The 25,083-nt window shown below is 33.7% G+C and overlaps 2 protein-coding genes across 4 annotated transcripts; one reads left to right on the top strand and one right to left on the bottom strand.

Moving 5' to 3' along the window:
- The first annotated feature begins 1,750 nt into the window (after nt 1–1,750).
- On the top strand, nt 1,751–6,685 carry LOC104244101 (deSI-like protein At4g17486). The gene is made up of 4 exons (XM_009799414.2): nt 1,751–2,195; nt 4,282–4,569; nt 5,546–5,626; nt 6,147–6,685. The coding sequence occupies exons 1-4, from the start codon at nt 2,039–2,041 to the stop codon at nt 6,302–6,304; spliced, it is 684 nt and encodes a 227-aa protein (XP_009797716.1). The 5' UTR covers nt 1,751–2,038; the 3' UTR covers nt 6,305–6,685.
- A 444-nt stretch (nt 6,686–7,129) lies between these two features.
- On the bottom strand, nt 7,130–16,465 carry LOC104244100 (uncharacterized). 3 transcript variants are annotated; one of them, XM_009799412.2, is made up of 10 exons: nt 16,366–16,465; nt 12,277–12,327; nt 11,564–11,678; nt 9,970–10,006; nt 9,718–9,787; nt 9,427–9,531; nt 8,583–8,733; nt 8,421–8,503; nt 7,631–7,724; nt 7,130–7,542 (listed from the first exon to the last, which is right to left on the bottom strand). In XM_009799412.2, the coding sequence occupies exons 2-10, from the start codon at nt 12,305–12,307 to the stop codon at nt 7,458–7,460; spliced, it is 771 nt and encodes a 256-aa protein (XP_009797714.1). In that variant the 5' UTR covers nt 12,308–12,327; nt 16,366–16,465; the 3' UTR covers nt 7,130–7,457. The 3 variants fall into 3 exon arrangements, with proteins under 3 accessions (XP_009797714.1, XP_070003988.1, XP_009797713.1); XM_070147887.1 differs by lacking the exon at nt 16,366–16,465 and having other exon boundaries at nt 12,277–12,347; XM_009799411.2 differs by lacking the exons at nt 12,277–12,327; nt 16,366–16,465 and adding an exon at nt 12,169–12,257.
- Nucleotides 16,466–25,083: the final 8,618 nt, after the last annotated feature.

The raw sequence follows: 25,083 nt of genomic DNA, 5'->3' as shown, positions 1-25,083 counted from the left end.
TAAGTTGAGTCATATCCCGCATAATCACCTCACCCCAATACTTCTTTGGTCTATCTCTACCTCTCCTCGTACCCATAAAGTTTAGTCTCTCACACCTCGTTACTGGGACATTTGTGCTTCTCCTCTTCACATGCCCGAACCATTTCAGCATCCTCTTCATTTTATCCTCCACATGGGCCACTCTCCCCTATTTTCAAATATCTTCGTTCCTAATCTTATCTAACAATATAGTTGGTCTAACTACCACTTCATAGAACTTATCTCAAGTCTAAGTGACACCTTATTATCACACATGACACTGGATGCGAGCCTCTATTTCATCCACCTTGTTCCCATACGATGTTTGACATCCTCATCAATCTCCTCATTACCTTGTATTAGTGACTCAAGGTACTTAAAACTTCCTATCTTAGGGGGTGACTTGTGTATCAAGCCTCATATCCATGTCTACTACCTGAGTTACTTTGTTGAACTTGCACTCAAGTATTTTGTATCCTACTCAACTTGAAACCTTTAAACTCCAGGGTCTATCTCCAAACCTCCAGCTTATCGAGAACACCACCCCGCATCTCATCAATCAGAACTATGTTATGTGTAAATAGCATAGACCCAGCACTTCCCCTTGAATGTGCTGCGTTAGTGCATCCATTGCCAATAAAAACAGGCTAAGGGTCAATCCCTGGTGTTACCCCATCATAACAGAGAACATTTCGAGTTTCCTCCCACTTTTTTTATTCGGGTCTTAACTCCATCTTACATGTCCTTAATCGCCCTAATGTAGGCTACGTGCACACATCTAGCCTCCAAATATCTCCATAAAGTCTCTCATGGATTTTTATCATATGTTTTCTCTAGGATGATAGGATTTAGTCTTAGACTGCTAGTGGTCAGTGTTGTGTTTACACTACTTTTTCATTTTCATAGTGCCGGACATTATTTACTGGTCATTGTTTCTGCCTTTCATCTATTCACTGATTCTTATGTTGTTGTTATTATTTCCATGATGGTACTGATGTATTTTTGCTTTTTGTTTTTTTGTCTTCTTAAGCCGAGGGTCTATCAGCAACAACCTCTCTACCCTATCGGGGTAGAGGTAAGGTCTGCGTACACACTATCCTCCCCAGACCCCACTTGTGTGACTATACTGGGTCGTTGTTGTTGTTGTTTCTCTAGGTCAATGAACACCAAATGCAAGTCCTTCTTCATCTCCCCTATACTACTCTACCTATCTTCTTACGAGGTGAATGGCTTCCGTAGTCAAACGACCCGGTATGAATCAGAATTAATTTTTGAAAATAGACACACTCCTCTTCACTCTCACTTCTACCACCCTCTCCCAAACTTTCATAGTACTGACTTAGCAGCTTGATATCCTATAGTTATTGCAATTTCAAATATCTTTATTGTTCTGTATAACAGGATCTCAAGTTCGAGCCTTAAAATAGAGAAATTCTCAGTAAAAAATCTGGATTGGTCGGGTAAGGGTACCAAATATAAATGGTTAGGTTATAACCCAAAAAAAAAATGCTCCCTAAAAATTAGAAATTTCAAATAATTAGAAACTTTAAGAAAAAAAATCGTTTCTAATTACTTTTTTAATATTATTTTCTGGCCGCAGTAGATCCTCCACTCAATTATTGTGTTTTTGTTGTATGATTTTGCAAATTGCAACAATCTAAGCTTACTCTACGTGCATTCCCCAATTTACCCTTATCTTTCCCTTTTCATGATTTCCATTTTCAAAGTTCCTCTCTCTCTCTCTGTGTCTCTCCCTCTCTCTCCAAATTTGCCTTTTCACAGATATTTCTATAGAATCACAAATCAATCTCAAAGGCTATTTACTTTATATTTCTTTACCAAAAAACAACACAAAAATACAATCTTTTTGCAAACCCCAGATTCCCATATTCACAGAAATTTCAATAGAATCACAAACCAATTTCTAAAACTATTTTTTTTAATTTGTTAATAAAATGGACCTAAAAATACAATCTTTTTGCTAACCCCAAGATTTCCCTTTTCACAAAAAGTTCATCAAATGGGAGAAGAGAGCACTTCAAATGATAACAATGCAAATAATGATAATAATGGAAGCAGCTATGAGTCACCAGTTATATTGAATGTGTATGATCTTACCCCTGCTAATCAGTACACTGTTTGGTTTGGCTTTGGAATCTTTCATTCTGGTATTGAAGGTAAGAAAATTTTAATTTTGATCTTTTTGGAGATTTCTATTTATGGATTTTCTTAAAGTCTGTGTGAATTTAGATATTTTTCTTTGATATTGCTTATCATTGTTAGAATTTAGATGTGGGCTATTGGGATATTGTTGTGGGATTGGTGATAAGGAAGGTATAGCAACTAGCAGCAAGTTTTGAGCTCATGGGTGGGGTTGGGGGTTTGGGGTGGGGGGATTTGGGGGTGGGGTGGGCTTTACGATAGTCCAAAAAAAAAAAATTATAGTGGGGTTTTTACAATATTGGCTTGAGATGTGTTTATATGGAAAAACACGGTCCGTAAGGATTCATATAGCCATCCCCAACTGGTTTAGGATTGAGGCGTAGATGTTATTATTGTTGAATGTGGAAGCTTTTTTATTCAGTGTTAAGGTTATGGTTGGATGTCTATAGAAAGCTGCAGATGGAAAAGACCATGTATTTAGATTAAGTCCGGAACCAATTGTCACTGAAGTAGTGAGTGCAATGGGAACTTTGCGCCACTGACTAAAAATTCGCGATCTATCTCTGGTTAAGTTGAAGTTCTTCTTGTTGATACTATGAGAAATCTCAATGGAGTTCAGCTGCAAACCCCTGAGCCACAAAGGGCAAATAAGAGAAAGGTAGAAAAAATGTGAGGCTGACATTAAAGATATTTATTTGAGAGTGATTCCGATATTAGTGCTCTTGTGATTCTAATATCAAGTTGATGATGAGGTATTTAGCTCTTGTCAGTGATGTGTTATTAATTTCCTTGCTGTTGGGCCAAAAGACAACATTTGTAAATTTGCTTACAGATATATGATAAATGGGGTTCTGTAATACGTGTAGTGTTGAGTAATTATCGGCTTAGAGGGTAAGCATGAAGCCATAGATGTTGCAAGGGTCATACTTAAGTTGATGCTGGTATTTTGTCTGTCATTTTTTGAAAAATGGGCTATGTTGCTCGGACTCCCTGAAAATTTTGCCTGGTGCGTGTCAGATCTTCCAAAAGTAATGCCTTTTTGGAGGATTTTACATAGGTGCGGCAGCATTTTCGAGTGTCCGCGCAACATAGTAGATAGGTGAGAGTAAAAGGAATAACTTATAAAGATTGGTTGCTTTCTGACTAAGCTCATGGGACACTTCCAAAATAAACAATAGTTTACCGGAATCCATGTATAATGGGGAGAAGATCATTTTCGTGGATATTAATTCTTCAATGTTATATGAAAGATGCTATGGCTCATTATCTTTTAAAGTTGTTGCAAGGGCTCGTTGTGTGCAATCAATTGAGGAACTCTCTTTTACGTGTTATATGGTTTTTCCCTTTCCATGTAAGGTAACTACACTCAGATGCTTTTAGTAGTAAATGGGTCTCATCTGTTTTACTTGGTTTTCCTCTCATTTCATCCTTTCCTACAATTTTCTGAATTATTCAACTATAAAGGGTCATGCTTGTATAAGCATTACCGTCAAAGGACAGCATTTTTTGCTCATATTGTGTTTAGATATCTTATTTGTCGCATCATCTTCCCAACATTTTGAGACATTGAAAATGTTGAAAGGTACCAACCCCAAAGATGCAAATTATTGCACTTCTCAACTCCAACTGTCATTTCTTAGATTCACCAGTCATATCAAATATCAATATTGTTATACATGGAGTTCCAAATAATTATGACCGAGAGATACAAGACAGTAGATACACTTATCTTGGTCATATGGTCTGGATTATTCACGATACATCAAATCCGTATATCAAATCTTAATGGCAGTATTATGTTCAACTTAATACTTGGAATAGGTTGACAACTGACAAGCTTATTTGTCATCAAACGAACTTAATTCCTTGACTGAATATGTTCTTTTCAAGAGAAAAGAAGAAAAAATTCGACATGGATAAACTTTTAAGGTTCTCTTGTATTTTGGGTATGGATTTTAGAACGCAGGTATGCTGAATATATTCACATAAAGCTCTTATATATAGCATAATAAATGACCTTCGTTGATTGGAGTTTGAATTTCTCTTTTTTTTTTTTTTGATGAAGTAATGGAGTTTGAATTTCTCTTTGCTTATTGGCAGTCCACGGTATGGAATATGGATACGGAGCGCATGACTTTCCCATAAGTGGCGTGTTTGAAGTGGAACCTAAGAGCTGCCCTGGTTTCATCTACAGATGTTCAATCCCATTGGGTCGTATTAAGATGCCTCCCTCTGAATTTCAAGCATTTCTTGAGAATATGGCTTCCGAGTATCACGGGGACACCTATCACCTCATTTCCAAGAACTGTAACCATTTCACAGATGACATAGCGCAAAGACTAACAGGGAAAGGAATCCCCGGATGGGTGAATCGGCTTGCCAGAGTTGGTATGTATAATTTTGGTTCACTGAATATCATTTCCTCTAGTTTTGACTTTTCTTTTGGTCCCCTAGGCAAGTTACACATTTGGCATGTCGACCAAAAATAATTACATCCGCTAGCCAAATAACAAAAAATATGTATATTATATGCTTGTTGCTACTGCTCCTTTTTATTTTGTCCTTGAGCCGAAGGTCTTTGGAAACAGCCTCTCTACCTCCTACCCCCACAGGGTAGGGGTAAGGTCTGCGTACACACTATCCTCTCCAGACTCTACTTGTGGGATTATACTGGGTATGTTGTTGTTGTATATGTATATTATATATTAATATGCAAAAAATATACATTTTGCCGGCTATTATTTTTGGGAGCGGCTATACTGTTTAGTTTTCCCTTCATTGTTTCATCGTGATATTTTGTCCCAGATATAACTGCAAATAAGCATTTAGGTATATGATCTACCTTAGGTATATGAGGGTTTGTGGAAATTTATTCTTCAGATTTGTAGAAGGCACAAACCTAAACCTGTTTATTTTGATGCATCTGAAAATCTTGTCTTAATGTTGTTATCTGCTCATTTTAATTGACTTCTGTGGGAATGAAGTGCTTGACATATAAGCTAATGATCTCATAAAGTTATTTATTCGATTTGATCGAGTTAAAGCTCGTCCAATTCTTGAGAGCAGGATAAGCTACAACCCATAAAAGGAAAAAGCAAAAATATTAGTACTTTATTCTCTTTTGCAACGTTTTTCAAAAAGATATGGTCTCTCTACTTAATGGATGTGAGGTTTCTTGCTGATTCTTCAGTAGTGGCTTTAAATCTTTTTTTGCTAACAAAGATGACTTTGTGGTCATAACATTTATGTGTTACCTTAAGTCTTCAACGTGCCTCTCATATTTCTGTAACCTCACAATGCGATTAGCATTTATGGCGAGCGGATGACACGAGTCTTAAAAGGTGTCGTTTATTTATAATTTCAGGTGCTTTCTGCAGTTGTCTTCTTCCTGAGAGCCTCCAAGTGACAACTGTTAAACAGCTTCCCGAGTATCATCCTTGTGCAGGTAACATGATCCATATCCTTGTAATGATAAATAGAAAATGATATACTTATACTATGAATTAGTATTATTAAAAGCCATGACTTCGTCGTAAAACGATGAAGCGAGCAAAGCGAGGGGTTATATTTTACGGGGGAAACCATCCGCTTCATAAAAGTCTGAGCGCTTCAAACAATGACATGCAAAAGTAACCCCAAGAAGAAGTGGTTGGTTCTTTGAATCTCAACTTTGAGGGGTTCGATTAATATCAATATTGTTGCCCTTGGATACTACAAAATAGTAAATTTAATTGCAATTTGATCATTCTAGTGCAAAATTCATATACGTTCAGTATGTTTTAATGTCGTGAATTGTGCGTTGTACTTCAAAAAAGTATACACTTACACGCTTTTCACTTCAAACCCATGGACCTTGTTGCTTGTTGGCGTTTTTCGCTTTTAGAACCACTGCTATGAATATATCATTTATATATCTCTTATGTAGTATGTTCATTCAATAACAAGACTCTTTTCTTTATATCCAGAAGAAGATGAGAGTGGGTCAATGTCAACTGCAACACCCCACGAACCAACTGAAAGCGAAGATGGTGATCAAGATAAGCACTTGTTGTCACCTCCAGTTGGAAGTCGTGAAGTTGCTTTTATAAGGGAGACCCCGAGGTCAAACGTGCTGCCTGAATAAGGCTGGATTGAAGTATTTCAGGCATTCCGATAAGTACTATTGGTTTTCGAAAGGCTGTGGACATATCAAGCATATCCGCTGCTCAAATCACTCGTTTGCTATATGAATTACTAGTTCATTGATTTTCATGCCTTCTCCTTTTGGTTATTAAGGTTTCCTTAGTGTGCTAGATGTAGAAGTCAAAATGCAGGATTCTTCTCTGTAATTTAAGCACGCCTTTGTTAGAGCGCAGAAATATTCGCTTTAAACATTCTTGAGCTTGGAAGTTGAAACATCCCAGTGTTTGTGAAAATTTGAGATACTGGACATCTATTGAGAATGTAAAGATTCTAAGGAGGTATTCTGATGTTATGTCAATGTGTAACTGTCTGATTTTTCCAATTTCAGTTTATTTCCTTTTACCCTTTGGTTTTTCTATTATTTTTTTGTTGTATTACTCTTGTTCTGGCTATCATAGATTCCCTATTATTACCTGTACTTGCTTCTGCTCGAGTTCATTACTATCATGTTGTTGCCTCTGTTTCTTTTTCATAACATTTTCATGATTTCCTATTCAATTCTTTACAGTTGTGACTGTGCTTACCTAAGCTGATGGTCTATCGGAAAAGACCACTCTACCTGCACAAGGTAAGAATATGGTTTGCATACGCACTACACTCCCCAGGCCCCACTTGTGAGAATTTGCTGGTTATGTTTGTTGTTGCCGTTACTTCGGAAATTGGCCTCTTGTGAAAAGATATTGCATGCCATTACATCAAAGCAACATTGGATTTTAGGCTTCTATGCACCTACGAAATCATGCCAATGGACATCCAAACACAAGAATAAACATCCAAACACCAAGTGTTCCCGTGATCAGATAATACAGCAGTAGGCATAAATTGACCGCTGTACAATGTTAAAAGACATGAAATGCAGACCAATATAAGGTGAATGGTCACTGCTCCCTAGTTTGGGTCGGGGGCAGTGACCTGAATCAATTGCCTGCATTTCTGCTGACCTTCAGTGCTTCAACACGGTACTCCCCATGAACACTAACCATCATTGGTAGTAATGAAAAAGAAAAAGTTAAGTCGTTGGACCATCTGTTAATAATGATACCCCATATTTCTGCAATAAGTATGCATATGAAAGTTGCTTTTAGGAATGCAACTTAGGATTTCCCCTCAAGCCCGAGTTTTGAAGTTAACCAAGCACAAACTTCATCCATCTCCTCTGGGATTGTGTAGTGGCCAAGTCTGTCGAACAAATGTGAAAGATTCAGCCACATTTCTAGTACCAAAGGCCAAACAAGTATCTGAACACATAAAAATACATTATACATACGCTGTGTAGGATTTGAATGTCACATCTTGGAATCCGCATGAACGTAACTTCTGCGAAGACTTTTCACCAAATTTATATGGAACAACATCATCTCCTGCGTCAAATATAAATATAGCAGGTCAGAGAAGGATTTAGCCCTGATACCAGCCCAAAAAGAATGCTAGAGAAGATGCAAAGTTCTTCAAACAAAAATCACACTGTGCAGAACATAGAGCCTAGAGACCAAAGGTAGCTGAAGATTGGAAGTGGGTAGCATAGGTCAGATAGAACACACCCCTAAAAGTAATAAAGAAAAAGCGAAGATATTTTTCACCTTAACATTTGAAATCCAAAATGATAACTCTGATAAATACACCTTTACTCATAAGAGAATTTATTCAAATATTATTGGACATGAGAAAATGAGAGCTGGAAAAGAAAAGACTAGATTCTCGGGAAATGGTTGCAGCAAGAAGGAAAAACTTCATCTCATCAAGTAAAAGAGTGTCTTTTCTTGTGTGTGTGTGTGTGTGTGTGAGAGAGAGAGAGAGAGAGAGTATCTGTGTGTCTATTAAGATAGCAAAGAAAACCTTCAAATTTGGGTAAACATTAGGCCAATATCAGTACTTATCATGAATTTGACAGATCACAAGGCAAGAGACTTCCCTAACAAATAGAAAGCAACTCCCTCCATCCCCAGATTTTGGGTGCCGGGAAGCAACAACTTAAAGTAGGGAAGCTTGTTTGAAAAATGAAGCATTTTATTTTCGAAGAAAAGTTAAGTAGAAGAAAAAATGAAGCATCCGAATACCTTTGCCATGACAAAGAAGAATGGGCAATGATGTAGCACGGCTTACAGCCCCCTCTACTCCTTCTAGTTTGCTATCGAGAGTCCTGCCAAAATAATAGCACTCAATATAAAACACCCCAAAAGTCTCAGAAGTGAAAATGGCAAGATTGGTAAAAGTCAAACTTTGCACAGGGAAGCCAGCCACTTAATCCAACAGCTGCACTCAGATTGGCAGAGTACGAGTTGCCATTCTCATACTTCCCACGAGTGAAACAAGTTGCAGAATAAAGAGATGTCGCTGCGCCCATGCTGAAGCCTCCAACCCCAAGTTTGACTATAATACACAAAATAATAAAGTAAAAGATTTAATTCATTTTTTACAATAAAGAGCAAGAAAAATGAATTCTATAGATACTAGTAAGATCACTTGAGTGTAATGTAGAGAAGGTTTGAGTGTTTTTCGGATGTTACAGCTAACATTTTGCGGATCTCTAAAATAACAACTAGATAATGGGATGACTAAGGTAGAAATAAGGAAATTAACTCTTGCTTAGTAATCATATAAAGGATCATCTAAATACGAAATATTGGATAGGAAATAAGAAATGCAGTGGCTTGTTATTAAAAATTGACAACCCTTAGCATGTATAGGCGTTTGACACAACCACTAAGGTTAATACATCTAGATGGTCTAGCCAGGCAACTTCTAGCCCCCAAGAAAGAAAGAAAAACAACTAAATGGAACTATATTATTTACACACCCCATACCAGAATCAAGTAGCAGCATTAAAGTTCAAGCAGTAAACACAGTCACACTAAAAAATCCAGCAGCATAAAGAGAATAACATTGAAAAAAAAGAGGGAGATGGAAAGCTAAATATCTTTAGTCAGACATCATAGTATACACTATTATTAAAATCCATTTGATGCGAAGGGTTATCGCTTCATGGGTAAAACATGTGCTTTATACAAGTTTGTGATTCAAATGATGGTGCACAAGTTAGTATAAGACGCAGGAATGGCTTACTGTGAGGGGGCTCCGTAGCCAACAAACTCGCCACATATGCTGCTGAAGCATCTAAACCCTCATCATCATCAATAGCATTTTCAGATAGGTCATTGACATCAAACCCTGGTACAGAAGATAGAAAAATAATGTTTTCTTTACTGCAGTGCTTGAAAGCATGACTCTCAACTTAAACTAATTCAATGACGAATTGGACAATGCTTTCGGATGAGTCGCAAATTAATACAATTATCCAATTTACACATCCTGCAATGTACAACAATGGGCATAATCTCAAAGCACAAAGCTTACAGGCAGTGGAAGGAAAGCCTCCAAATAAAGTTATTGGTCGTTGGGGGGCAGTTGGGCAGATCCATTTAATCTGCAGTTTAGAAAATAAGAGCAAAAATCAGGCTAAGCTACCACAATAACAAAAGATTACGGCATCGACATGAAAGAGCATAGCCTATTACAAGATTCTAACGCACACAACTACGAGAGTTACATGTTTAACAGTCAACAAGAGATACCCTCAAGTACAAAAAGTAACATTTGGATCCTTACATTTGGAAGAGGAAGGGTCTCCAAGAGGCTGGACCAGCTGCCAGGAAAACCAAAAGTAGATTGTAAAATGTTTAGTTAATATGTTTCAGTTGTTCATTTCAAGACTCAAGTTTTGATATTGCATACTGCACTGTGCATAGCAAGCAAGACCATCAGAGAAGCTTGATATCCATAGTAAGGAACTCGTGTAGTCGTAATAGCATATAATTGACTCAATAGTTCTAAGAAATATAGCTCACTTTTTTTTTACTAAGGTACAATTGAGTCATTGACTAAATATGTCAAGAATAATAGCTCGCTTTCATTGCCATAAAAAAGGGAATCAATCAACCTCAAACTTAGCATGAAATAAGCAACGTCATTGCTAGATATATATCAATGAAAAAATGAGATATTTAATAAAAGAACGTAATATACTTATCCAAAAGCTAACATATAAGCTATAAAATGACTAAATTTCAAATTAAAAGATGAACTGCCTCCTTAAAATTAGGACACTTCCTAAACCTACCTGAACTTACTGCAAAGAGCATCACAGTAGGACCTACAGCTAAGAGCATCACAATATAGAAATAAAAGAGATTGAGAAAAAAAATTAGCGGGATTCTATAAGAGGTATTTGCCAAAAAGGGGAAAGGATGTACTGATTAATATCACACCATCAAGCATGCAAACATTATTACATATCTCCTACATGTAACTCTGGCTACCATTAAAAAAAAGTTGGAGAAACTTCAAAAGAATTCCCTAAGGACATAGAGGATGAGATAAAAAAAGTTTCACCTCGTGAATTGGTAAACAACCACATCCTCCATAAACTATGGTGGCCTTGGAGGGAAAGATCTCAAGGTGTTCAACAAAACACTCGTAGGGAGGCAGCTTTGGAGGTTCGCCAACAATGCGTCATTTTTGGAGGATAGTACTACTCACAGCTAAGAACCTCATCCAAGAAGAGGGTGAAGGAATGAATCCATTACGTTGCCTGAGGAATATGGAATGGAGGAACACCACGAAGGTGTAGGAAATTGCATGAAAACTTTAAGCCTGGGGTAGGAAGTGGAACTGGTTAGAGAAGATATCCTGAGTGAGGCAACCTGAACTATCTTTAGCATATTGAGTCAAAAAGTATGACCAATTTACCACGTTCGTAAGATACAAGACAGTGGAACTTTTTGAGCCTTGTTACTTAGAGGAATCTTACATGATGGAAGATAGATGAATTTCAAAATCTCATAGATCTACTCGACAAGCAGAAAATCAATTATTCACATTAAGATACTCGGAAATGTTACACAAGGAAAGCGGGGCTTTTTCTGTTAAGTCTTTCTACCACAAGCTTCTCCGCAAAGAGGACACAGTGTTCCTACATATATTACTATGGATTCCAAGAGGAAGGTATCTTTTCTTCACTTGGCCGGTGGCAAGGGAGCCACCATCACAATTTTAAAACTTTCCTGAACCATCAGTTTAAAACAATTTAAAAGCTTTCCTGATCCAACAGCATCCAAGCAGATCACTGAGACAGATACATAATGAAACATATAGAGCTTGAACAAAGCAACAAGAAGTAACAGGGAAGTGTTGACAAGCTTACCTTGATCCATTGTCCCCAAGGCCATGCAGCCAAACAATAGTTGCCTGGTGTTTACCTTTAGGCTTCACCACGTAAGTCTGTCCAAACTCAAATGCCCTTCGAGCAATTCCTGCACCTGCAATATATGCACATCAAGGGTTACTAGTACTAGAAAAATTGAAGGGGACAGATAAATAATATGTTAATGGTCTGTCTTCAGTTGATAAATAACACTCTCTTTTCTATGATTTTTCATATATTGGGCAAATTAAAAAAGGAAAAGAAAAGAAATTTTGAAATGAAGTTACAAGTCAAGAGGATATATATACATTCCCTGCTATTCAGTCTCACTTTCATATTTGCTATGATCTCCATAATGAAGAAATAATAGTTCTCAAATTTTTGGCCTTTTTCTTTGCTTACCATTCTATTGGCAAATAAGTTAAAAAATTGCACTATAAGAACATTTAAGATTTTGGTCATGAAGTGTTAGAATCAAAACCTTTCCTTTTATTCTTTCTAAATGTACTGTAAGGCCATATTTCTTTCATTCAGTATCTTTCAATATCTATAGTGAGAAAACAATATTCCAATAAAAATTGCCTTAGAAACAGAAAACTAGATACCGTGATGTAGTTGCATTTTGGGAAGGTGATCTTGGCATGCCATGATGAAAACAAAAAAAGTACCATCTACACTGACCAAAAGACATGGAGACAAACCATAAAACTAACCAGAAGCCATGGAAGGCCCAGTAAAACTCATACTGCTTCAAACAATGGCACCTGCAAACACCAAAAATCAGCTTTGCACATAAAGGCCACCCAGAAGTTAGAACTATAACTTTTTTATTTTTTTTTAATTTGAGAATGGTAACATGTAATAAAGTTAGAACTATAATATCAAAGCAATTATCAACATAAACTGCCTTTGACTTAAACCTTGCTACCATTAATCACATTTTACATTGCGGTATGAACACAAAGATAATCTCAATGTAGCTGAGTAAATAAAATAGATAGACATGTTACTATTCACCTAATTACTTTTTTTGTTTTTTTTATAAGATAATAATATATTATATAAATATATGCACTCAGCCAGTGCAACAGGCCGAATTACAGGTTGTGCAATAGTTCACCCGATTACTTTTGCAATGAAGCAGCCAAAAAAAAGAAGGAAAAAAATGGTAACTCCAATCAATAGTTTTCAATCGATCAACCGCACCTCAATTTCGAACTAGTTGTGTCGGTACTATATCCAATCTTCTTTACTCTAGCCTATTTCATTCCAACACTAAATTATTTGTCTTCAAAGGCAAATCCCTGGGGATTTCCTGAAAGTAAAGGTTTTCTAGGTTTCATATTTATCCGTATAAACTCACAAACCTCTTACCACACAAAAGATTCTCGACAAACACCAGACAAATGTAAGTTTTAACAACAACTAAACCTTAATCTCAACTAGTTGGTATCGCCTATATGAATCATTTGGCTTCCTTTTTAAGTTACATTCATAGGTAAGTTCGCATCAATCAGTAGTTTCCAACCAACTGTTCAAAAAAATATCAATAGTTTCCAAACAGTTAAAGTTAAATGTCCAGGTGACAATTCCAGAACTCCATTCATCATTAGAAAAAAGAAAGAAACAAATAGAAACACCAACTCTCTACTAACTTTTTTTTGATTACTTAGAAATCCCCGAAGGTCATTGGCACAATGTTCGAAACTCAGAGGGTAATGCCCCCCCCCCCCCACCCACCCACCACCCACCCACTTCACTTAATACCAAGCTTTTGTGAGCTGTATGATTCAAACTTATGCCGTGCGTGTAACCCACATATCATGTGCTGCTTCTTACCACTAGACCAAAGCCCCGTGAGCACTATTCTCTCCTCAAAGTACACTAGCCAAAAGGTACCATCTGCCAAATCCAATATTCATTTTGTCTCTATTTATGTGATGCACTTTCCTATTTAGTCTAGCCCAAAAACGATACTTCTCTATATTGAGAAAGGTAAAATTTAGATATAAAACTCATTAGCACAAAGATTGTGCTAAGAGGAGGATCAAAGTTATAGTTCAAACAAAAAGAGCAAACAAATGATACTTTTCGCCTTGGTGGATAGTGTAATCTGGTACCTGCTGTTGTTGGGAGGTAACAGGTATCCCGTGGAATTAGTTGAGGTGAGCGCAAACTGGTCCGTACACCGTGCTTATAAAAAAATGATACTTTTCTGTATTTTTAGAGCAAGTTTAACTTTAAACTTCTCATTTTACCCCTAACGAGATGATTTATAACCACACAAATATATATGTCTCGTTTCACAACATAAGTTTCAAAAGTCTTTCTTCCTTTCTAAAAATACCGTACCCAATCAAACATCTCTCTCTCTCTATATATATAAAGTTGGGAATACAAAAGCTGATGTGGCATCTTCCATAGATGAGGATTGTTATTTATCTTTTTTCCCCTTTTTCTTAATTTTTTTTTGTCCAAAAATATTTTTCCCTTTTGATGGACTTTATACTATTAAATATATTACGATTATTATACTTAATTGTAACGTTTCTTCCATTTCTTAGGCAATTTAATTCATCATATTTATCAACAAAATTGTTGTATGCATCATAATGATCCAATAAATTCATTTTCAACTAACTTATTTGGCCATACAGTGAAGAGAGAGACACCCGAATTAGAAGATTACATGTACTCCACATTTACGAAAATGTTTCATATTCTGCTATTCTGAATTCCATATATTTTCCTACTTTTGTGTTCCTCTTTCAATTCTGTCCATCCCTCAAATTCTGTTCCTTCATTTGCACTTCTCTATCAAAAAAAGATCTTATTTGCGTCTATTATACGAGAAGCAGATGACTTTTGTGTTGAATACATGAAGAAGTGTATCAATCCCTTATCTTTATGGAGCACATAACTTCCACCAAGTGAAATTTTGTATTTCTCGGTTTTTATAACCTTTCTTTGATTAGATATACGAAAAAATTATTTTTTTGATTCTTTATAGGAGAGCATAAATCTCTTTTTTCGATGCAAATTTGACATGACATAGGAGAAGCCTCCATTTGTCAAAAAATATATTTTTAATAATATAAAGGTTTAACTTTATCCTTATAGTTTCTTTTGCAGGACAAACATGGAGCATAAAATCAAAGCACATAAAAGATCATGAAAGAAGGATTCATCACTAAAAAGGGAACTTGCCTTATTGATTTCCTCATGATGCTTTCATCAATATGTTATGCAAATATGTAATAAAATAACAAATTTTCCTTTTCGAAAGCAATCAGGAACCTACTGATTTTTCATTTGAATTACTTGGACGACTCTAGAGAGAGACCAGCATGTTAATGATGGCGTTAAGAATGGATAGAGAAAAAACCAAATCCAGATGACGATGAGTTTCGTGATGCAAAGATCAAAAAATCAAATACAAGAAGCAGATAGTTTGGGTTAAGAGCTAATATTGTATGATCCTTTTTGGTCATTGTCTATACTAGATGTGTGTTAATGTTGTATAAATTTGGTTTGAAGTGATAATATCAATGCCTCTATAGTTTGAAATATTATTATCAGTACTTGGTTATATTTGTTCTACAACATTTATACATTGCTTTCACCAGGAAGTTTTGGTGTACTATTTAACCATCATTTTTCATTAGCACTGACTTATACAATACAGAAGTTATGTTAGCAAAAATGCCAGTCAACGAAATTGACTAAATGGATTATGAGGAACGATCCAGGGTGGTTTTTCGGCAGATGCTCCTAGATTTTAGTCGACGTTTGTAATTTATATAAATTTATTTTTATTTCCTATTATGTTTCATGGCATGTATCATACGATATAAACATGTAGTGGAATATAACGAATGACTCTACATTTACATAGAAAAATGTACGAGACAGTTGAATGAGTGAAGAAAAGAAAAATAAAGTACAAGTAAAGTTTTTTTTTTTTTTTTAAACAAATTCTTGGTGAGGAAGCAGTTATGCTTTTGAGTAATTAAAGCAGAAGCTTTACTTGTACTTTCTAAAATCAAAGTGTTTGGCCATTTCAAACATACCAAGAATTTTAGAAAAAAGCCAAACACCTTAATTTTAGAAAAAAATACTAAAAAAAAAGATATTTTTGCCTCAAAAGAAGCTTGGCGAAACACACTATTAATATGTGAACAATTGTCTACTACTCATCTTTTTATTCTCATCTTCATACCACAAATAATTCTAATGAAAATAGTTGTATTTGGGATTTTATATATTATAGAACTCGGCTATATATGCGTAGCAAGAAAATTTTATTTTTCTATCCGATATATTATAGAAGTATTAGTTTATCAGTTTACCATTGTCTTTTACTATCGCCCCAATAAATTCACTAGTTATCACATAAAAGGGTATGCAAACATCGATTTAGAGACATTCAAAAGAAAGATTTTTACAAATTAAGATTAAACATATTTTCTCGTCTGTTTACTGTATGCCCAACTACTTGAGCTAATTTGCTCAAAGCCTTAATAGACATTTTTACCAAATACTGTGATTGCAGGCTGTAACATTCACTGTACGGTTTGGGCAAGCTCTCCGAACACCAGTCACACTATCTTCGTTAAAAAAAATACTAATTTCATAAGATAAATTTCCACAAAATACAGAATAATTAGAAGCCAAACTCAAACCGCAAGCATAATAACGGAAAAATTTAACATAGAACCACAAAAACACGCCTATATAAACACAAATTCATTGCATGATTTGAACGATAGAAAATAAAAAGGAGAAAATTAGGGCTTTTTTACCTGAATCTCGTGAAGAAAAATGAAGAGCCGGTGATTACAAAACGAACAAGTAAGCTCTTTAAGTTACTTTTTTGTCGTAACGTGTATGAAAATTTAATTTAAAAGTATTTTTGTAATATAATTCCTTTTCTACTTCTAACAAAATGGCCTCGAAATTTGGATCTCAACTTAACTTTTAATTTGAAGTAACAAACAAACAAAAAAGATATTTGAAGTTAAAATACTAAGAAAAGAGTATTTAATAGTTGAAAAAAGAGTGTGAAAGTTAACATTATAAATAAAAAAGCAGTATTTCACTTGAATGCTCGTTAAATTACTAAATATTTTCCAGGTATTTGCAAATAAAAAAATGCTTTAAATTGCAAATTAAATTTTTGACTTCAAACTTATTGATAGGACTGCTTTTTCCTTAACCCAGAGATCGGGTTCGAGTCATGAGTATGAAAAAATACTTGGTAGAGACAGGGGCGGATCTACATATTGATTTTGGGTGCTCAAGCACCCATTATCTTTGACAAAATTTAGTAAATTTGTATAGGTAATTATAAAAATATTTAGATAAATATTGATTGAGCACCCATAACTAAACTCTTTTTTTCTTTTCTTTCAAAGTTTTTATCAGTGAGCACCCATGACTTTAAAATCCTGGATCCGCCACTGGGTAGAGAGCGGTTCCCCCGAATGGGGCCCTATGCGGCACGAATTCGAATATAGTAGGGCTAGGGGTGGGAAACAAAAAAAGACATAGCTAATACCGATATAAATTTCATATTGAAATGATAATATTAGCTTATCTCATGTAGAAGATGGGATAGAATAATCACACGGGATATCCTTGTCTATCCCACAATTGAATCAAACGACCCATAAATCTATACTATATTAAAAGCACGAAAGTCGTTAGCGAAATATCGTTCGCATTTTTATCCTTTAAAAATAGATTTCACACTAGACAAAATAGTAATTCAATTATTTTCCTAATAGTTATGACTTTTTTTTCCAAATATTTAAGACTTTGAAATCAACTAAAATTATAGTTATTAAACATTTCCTTATTTGAAGGAAGTCCTAATATTTAAGAATTTAAAATCAAGTAAGCTTTTATTTATGTAAATTCTTTCCATATTTGAATTGAATAAAATAACTATTACCGTGTAATAATAAGTATGTTTCTTCCGTGTAGAATAAATAATCCTAATTCCACACAAAAAAAAAACGTTTAATAAACAAAATTAACTTTGTCATTATAACTATTTTTCTTTCTCCAAAGACAAACAAACCAAAACAACTTTAATAATTATGGAGTTTAAAAGTATAAAAGAACAAAGTCAAATATTATATTCAACGAACAACAAAGATTTTGGCTTTGAAAACAATAGTTAGCGTTGGTTGGAAGAATTATTTTGAAAAGTAACATTTTGGTTAGTTGTCATTTTTGAATTTGAAAAATAAATAGTTTCAAAGGATAAAAATTATTGTCGATGTTCGAGAGAACATAACAAAAAAAAATAAGTATCTAAGATATATAACAACCTAAAATTATTGAGAGAGAGTTAAATAGAGTTAAATGTGGCATAGTAAAAATTGATTTATACCATCTTTTATATAGAGTTATATAAAAGTTGAGAGAAAGTTATATAGAGTTATCTGTAACTTTTGAAAAACTAATTTTTTCTTCAAAAAGGAAATCTACATTTAAAATATTTGTCCAACATGTAGAACTAAACCTAATTTAATTTTAACATGAATTTTATATTCTTGCTGCTTCTAGAACAGTATTAACGTAGTCTTTTTAGAACCCGTGAATTGCATAAAATTTTATTACAATATAGACGCGTAGTTCTTTACTAATTTACTGAAAATATTACTATATTTTTTCTTATTGATTAGAGTAATAGCACAATTTATATTTTCTCAACGAGAAAAAAAGGCATCTTTTGTCAGTTAGTTAACTTTATTTGTGTTTTTTTGTAATAAACTTAAGAATATGTAACTTTTCAAATAAAATTTTACGGAATAACTTAAATATCCAAGAGTTAATGTGTTCTTGCTAAAACTAAAAATGAAGTATAACTTGTGAAATTGAAGTAATGATATTCTAAAATTTGTAAGGATTTTTAAGTTGAATAAATTGACTGACATGATTGAGACTTATATGGAGTATAGTTTCTCTATTTATTGTGTTCGCTAGATAGGTTCAACAATTCCTTTCAAGAACTTATATTTTTTCTATAATTTTTATCTTATCACTCAAACATAATTTCTAATAGAATATTTATGTAATATTTTAATAGTTCATATTCATCGATATGGCATTCACGCGCAATCGTTCGTCATTTTACCCTTTAGAATTAGCTTTCATATTGGATAAAATAGTAATTTAAGTTAGTTTCCTAAATTTAGAAATAGTCATTTAATACTTTCCTTAATATTTAGAATAATCACTGGAGTAATTATTTTTCTAATATTTAGGATTTTGATCTAAGAAATCATGTTATTTAATTGGAATACTTCATATAAACTTTATTTAGATTTAAGGTATTGAATTTCAAGAATTCACGAATATTTTTTTTAATATTAGGTTTAGGACAATTTTATTTTCGTTATAAAAGTTTGGTTTAGTAGTCCTTATTTTCTTATTTTTTTAATATACTTTTAGGAGTACTTTTTCAAGGTTTACGAGTATTTCTTTTAAATAATAAAATATGTTGAATTATTTTTCTTATATTTAAAATTTTATCAACTAAATTTTTGTTATTAGATCATACTTGGGAGTAAAAACACATATCTAGCAATCACAGACATAATAATCTCAATCAATTCCAATTATTTTAAAATTCAAGTATCAAGCCTAACTAAGAAAATAAAATTATAAAATTAACAACTTTTTGACTGAACACATTGAAGAATTATTGAGAACTTCTATGGAGTAGTTTCTTCTTTTATTGAGTTAAGTTCATAAGATCAACATTTATCATTTTTAGGAAAATAAAATTTTATTTTATAGCTTGGACACAATATTTCAATATAATATCTATACGACTTTTTAGAATTCTTTTATCCATTGAGATAATGTACACGCGTAACGCGCGTATCATAAGACTAGTATAATACTAAGAGGATGAATTGGGTTAGACGAGTGAAAAAGATTTTGAGAAAACAATACAGTTTAGTCATTTCCAAAAATAATAGCCGAAAAAGATATAAGTTTTGTATATTAATATATTTTATACATAATCAATATATATATTTTTGGCTAAATGATGTAATTATTATTGGCCGAACGTCCAAATCTGTAACTTGCCCAAAGATTTTTCCTATTGGGCCTATGTTAGACGATTGGAAAATATTTTCTTATTGGGCCTAACTATTATTAGGCCCACATAGTATCCATCCTAGATGAAGCCCAGCCCATCAGGCCCTTATTTCTCTCCATTCTGGTTTAGCCTTTGACATCTTATATAATAAGTTAATAACTTACTGTTAAAAAGTGGTAGAGAAGGTTTATATCTAATATTTAATAAATAAACGTGTCATCTCTAAAGTGGTCTATGTCTTATTGGAATATATAAATTATACAAATAAAATAAAAATATTCAATTTTTCTAATTCTTTCATTTGTCTCATCTTAGTTTAATTAGGATATAATTCTGATTGGATACGGCTTATTTATTTGCCTTTTATTGTTGCTTTTTTTATTTTTTCTTTTCTGAATGAAAGAATTGAATTTTTAACCATAGACCAATATTACTTGCTTAAAATTTTGTAATATGCTACTCGATTGATGGACGTGTGTTTTGGAATTTCTAGGGAAAATTACACATTTGGCCAGTCGGCCAAAAATAAAAATATTCACTAAACAAATATATAACAAAATATGTATAAAATATGCATGTTATATGTATATTATATATTAATATACAAATATATATATATTACTTACTATTAATTTTAAAAGCGGCTATACTGTATAATTTTTCCAAATTTGTAAAGAGTAAGATGGGCTAGGTGTCACATTCACTTTTATGGGCTTCAAAAGGTCCAATATGTCTAGCTATTGGGCTTCACTTGGCTTGAAAGCTTCTTGAATCATCAAATAGCAACATTTGGCCCATTATTACCTTCTTATATAATGAAGAGGCCATAGAATTGCTTCTGCATTGGTGCATAGCTACAAAAAATTTCAATTTTCATCACCTTATTATATATTTCCCATTTTAATATTGTCAATAACTTCACTATCATAGTCAAAATTAGCAAATTTTGTTTATTCTAGATTTGTATTGTAAATATCAATTTGATCATATTCGCGAATAAGTTCCATGCTTAACATGTTGTACATTGAGCTACAACAATCGTTCTCTTCTTGCTTATAGAGGAAATAATTGGAAACTCACAAAATTCTTTTATCATTTTTTTCTTATCGCTTCGAATTAGCTTAAAATTAAATCATTAATTCATTTTATTTCGAATTGTATCAAAGTCTTTGTGTTTTGAACCAAAATGTCACACTTGATTCATGAGTAGAAAAACAATAATGTATGTGACTTATAATAGGATACAAACATTAATTATCATTTAAATGGTGAATGTCTCCCTTAAATAATCTACCAAATTCCATGTACCAATCCAAAGTCAGAATGCATTAAATTTTTGGGACGGGGGGCAAAAATTAATTAATTAATTTAGTTTTTACCTTATATTAATATGAAAAAAGATTGATAGAGATCCTTAGGAAAGAAACATACAAATGAGTTATACATTAAAAGTGGTTCCACCAAATCCTCTGCCATTGTCTTTTTAGCATCTTTTATGATTGCTACTCCCATGTGATTATGCCTCCTATCTCACAGGAAGGAAGGAGTAGAGTAGTAAATGAGTCTAGGTTGGGCTTTTAGACCTCCATGATCTTAATTATTGTCTTATTTGAATTAAAAATTAAATATCCTAAACTTTTTAATATCTCTAATAACTAAAAAAAAGAAAAAAAGGCAGTCCGGTGCACTAAGCTCCTATTATATGCGGAGTCGGGAGAGGACCGCACTACAAAGATCTATCGTACGTAACCTTATCCCGCATTTCTGCTATAGGTTGTTTCTACAACTCGTGACCTTCTGATCATATGACAATAACTTTACCAGTTACGTCAAGGCTCCCCTTCTTAAGAAGTAAAATTAAATAATAAGAGAGAGAGAGAGAGAGAGTCAATTTTTGCATTATCATCATCAAATTTTGTAGTGCGATAGACTAGATCCCTCTAAATCTTAACCAGAATTCTCGGTTCGAGCCTTGATAGTGAAAATTTTCTAGTATAGATTTCGTTTCCTTTTTATGGTTTTTCGTGAGACAGAAGTCGAATTAGTTAGGGTCTCCAAAAAATAATATTCAGTTTTTCTTTTTTGGGTAAGTGGGGTGGGCTAAGAAAAAAGGGCAGCCCGATGCACTAAGCTTCTGCTATGCGCGAGGTTCAGGGAAGGTCCGGAGTACAAGGGTTGATCGTACGCAACCTTGTTCTGCATTTTTACAAGAGGTTATTTTCAGTCCGGAGAAAGGCATGACCACAAAGGTCTATCGTACACAGTCTTATCCTGCATTTCTGCAAGATGCTGTTTCCACGGCTCGAATACGTGATCTCCTAATCACATGGCAACAACTCTACCAATTACGCGAAGACTCCCTCGGGTAGGCTAAAAAAGAAAAGAAGAAAATGAAGTTTGAGTGACTATATGCTCTAGTAATATAATGATTTTTCTCAATTTGGTCCCCAATTCTACACACAGCCACACTTATGACATGTGACTTACTTTGCCATATGGCATGAGCTAGCTTTCATTTTCTTATACCTTTCAGAATTTTGGCATGTCATTTTCCCTTGATTGTTGTCATATGTCATTGCATTAAATTGCAGAAGCATAGGTACATTGCATTTTCAGCCCAACCCAGTGTCACATGATACCTGTGCCTTTAGTTTGAGTATACATTAAATAGACAGAAAATTAAATATTACTAATATAAATGCAAAAGAAGCATACTCTCATACAATTTAAATCCTTGTAATATATTTATTATGTAGCCATCATTGGGACAAAAATAATGCACCCATCATGGCAGAAAAATGTCAATATTCTTGGAATGGTGCTGTCTTATCACCCTCCCCCACCCCCCACACCCAAAAGAAAATCAAAGAGAATACCAGCGGCGGAGCTAATAGTCTGGCAACGGGTTCGAACGAATCCATCAACTTTTGTTCAAATAGTATATTTATATAGCAAAATTCATTAAATATGTATATGTATTAAATTTAGAATCCAGTAATTAACATTCGAAATTGTTGTTCTAGAATCCAGAACTCACGGAATTGAAATTATGACTTCGTCTATGAAGAGTACTACCATTAGTTAGTTTCCATCTGGCAAAAGAAATGAAAGGCAGAACTAATTGGTGTACATATTATTAATAAGGAGAAGTAATGACAGGGGCAGGCAAGATATAGTAAGATCACCTAATTATTATTATTATTATTATTATTATTATTATTATTATTATTATTATTATTATTATTATTTTGAGCAGTGAGATATTGGGATTATGTTAGTAATTAAGAAGTGATGGGCAAGAAAGACTATTCCTCAATAATACAAAGCAATGACAATTTTCCCCTATGCCACTTTGGTCTTTAACATCATAGACAAGCAGCATGACACAAACCAACTTACTTATTCTCTCCTATTCTTTTTATATGTCGTTTAAGGTTTTTGTACATTATAACAGCTTATATACCGCTGATATTTGATTTCGAAAGGGGTTCATTGTAAAATTTGGACCCGGTCTGAAAGTAGATCTTGTAAAAAAGCGAATTAGGAAAGGTAGCATATAGACTCAAGTGGTCGCCCAAATGAATAAAATGGTAAGGGCGAAAGATTGGGATATATCGGCAAGACCTTGATAGTTAGGTTTCAGTCGTGACACACTCATTAAAAAATCATTCGATAGCCCTAATTATAAGGATATTTGACTAGATTAACCTTATTTATTACTTAAAGAATTTCAATTCTTACTTAATTGAGTAATTAATGACTATATAGCTCCTAGAATAGAAAGGGTGGAATTAAAAAAAAGATGATTAATGTCTCCTTGGTATTCTGAAGTGGCAAATATTTAGACAAATTTTTTGGCTAAAAGTCAAATAAAAAGGACTAAAAGAGTAATAATTAGAAGTGATGACCAAGAAAGATTATTCCCCAATAATACAAAAAATGGCCATTTGCCCCTTTGTCACAGACAAGTAGCATTAATCTTGAGCAGACATAAGCCAACTTACTTCCTCTGGCAAATGCTTAAATAGGAGACATTTATCATAATTATGACAATAAAAATAATAATAATAATTATTATTATTAATAACCTCAGATCTTAAGTAAGCATTTACTTGGGATCTAAAAATCAATGAGCTGGCTTAATTCCTTTGGATATGAAAATTTTCAGAGTATGTTTTATAAGAAGAGTTCATACCTAGTTGTTTTGTTCTTGTTGTCATACATTGTCAACCCTCTGATTTTTTGGATTCTTTAAAAAAAAAAAAGGAATAATACAAAAATAAAAAAGGGCTACATCCTTAACTTTTTTAGCTCGCATGATTTTGTGTTTACTTGGTTGTGTTTATCTTATTCTTGTTGGCAGTTAGTTGTCAGACTTGTAAACCTTTCAATCTTTGCTTAGTGTTTATTTGCAGCTTTAGAAATCTTCTTAAAACTTATGTTGCGCTAACTCTTCAAATTAGTTGTTGCATTCGTGTCGGATCCTCCAAAATTACATTATTTTTGAAGGATTCGACACGTGCCGATCAATGTTTTCAGAGAACCGAGCAACATAGCCTAAAACCCTTCCAAGACTAGCTTCAAGAAGTTTTGGGTTGAAGTCCTTGAAAGAATTTTTTTGGTAGGGAGTGTCTTTATTTTTAATGTGCCTTACGCAATGCGAATCCGAATTAATCTTGACCATAGTGCAAGTACTTCCAATTAAAGGACAATCGGAACGGGATTTAATTATTAATTATTCAGAGTCGCCACTTGGGATATTAATGGTGTCTCAAGTCACCGGTTGAATCACGAACCGAAATACTGAGTGAGAAACAAAAAAAATAAACTTAAATAGTTTATCAGTATTTAACATTAATAGCTAATCTATAGTACAACCATTTCACATTGCAATGGAGAAAAAATACACTAGTAAATATCTTATTAGGTCTTTCAAAATTGGATAATTGGTCCTAAGGCCACTATAGAAGTTCAAAGTTAGAAACACATTTTATTTTTTCCATTTCTTAAGACAAGAATAATTATTTGTCAAGTGTCTAATGTCATATACCACCAATCCTAGGAATGAAAATAATTCTGGTGGGAAGCGCTTCTTCCTTTAATTAGTTTTGCGCGACGTAAATTCGAATTAATCATGACCTCAATACGCATGCATACTGTACACTGTGTGAAAAATGAAAAAAATAAAAGGTTTGTAATGTCTAAACATACTCTAGTTTACCCCTACAAAAATGCCTTAGCCTTTTTCTTTTTGGTTTTATTGGCTTCTGCACCTTTATTTTTAATTTTTAAATTTTATGAAATTAATGCTCAAAGACCAATAATTTTAATCATGTTTAGGATTAGTTTAGAATGTTTAGTTTGTCGTCTAGTAATGCATGGGAACATTGCACTTAGCTCA

The sequence above is a fragment of the Nicotiana sylvestris genome, chromosome 6 (assembly GCF_000393655.2).
Source record: "Nicotiana sylvestris chromosome 6, ASM39365v2, whole genome shotgun sequence".
In the NCBI taxonomy this organism is placed as follows: domain Eukaryota; kingdom Viridiplantae; phylum Streptophyta; class Magnoliopsida; order Solanales; family Solanaceae; genus Nicotiana; species Nicotiana sylvestris.
This window is presented reverse-complemented; position numbering and strand designations above follow the sequence as displayed.

Excerpts from the sequence above, each read along its gene's own strand:
- LOC104244101 (XM_009799414.2), top strand. The coding sequence starts at position 2,039 with ATGGGAGAAGAGAGCACTTCAAATGATAACAATGCAAATAATGATAAT. Across the intron at positions 2,196-4,281 it reads CTTTCATTCTGGTATTGAAG|TCCACGGTATGGAATATGGA; the intron begins GTAAGAAAATTT and ends GCTTATTGGCAG. Across the intron at positions 5,627-6,146 it reads CGAGTATCATCCTTGTGCAG|AAGAAGATGAGAGTGGGTCA; the intron begins GTAACATGATCC and ends CTTTATATCCAG.
- LOC104244100 (XM_009799411.2), bottom strand. The coding sequence starts at position 12,211 with ATGGCATGCCAAGATCACCTTCCCAAAATGCAACTACATCACG. Across the intron at positions 9,788-9,969 it reads AGACCCTTCCTCTTCCAAAT|ATTAAATGGATCTGCCCAAC; the intron begins GTAAGGATCCAA and ends TCTAAACTGCAG. Across the intron at positions 7,543-7,630 it reads ACATTCAAATCCTACACAGC|ACTTGGCCACTACACAATCC; the intron begins GTATGTATAATG and ends TTTGTTCGACAG.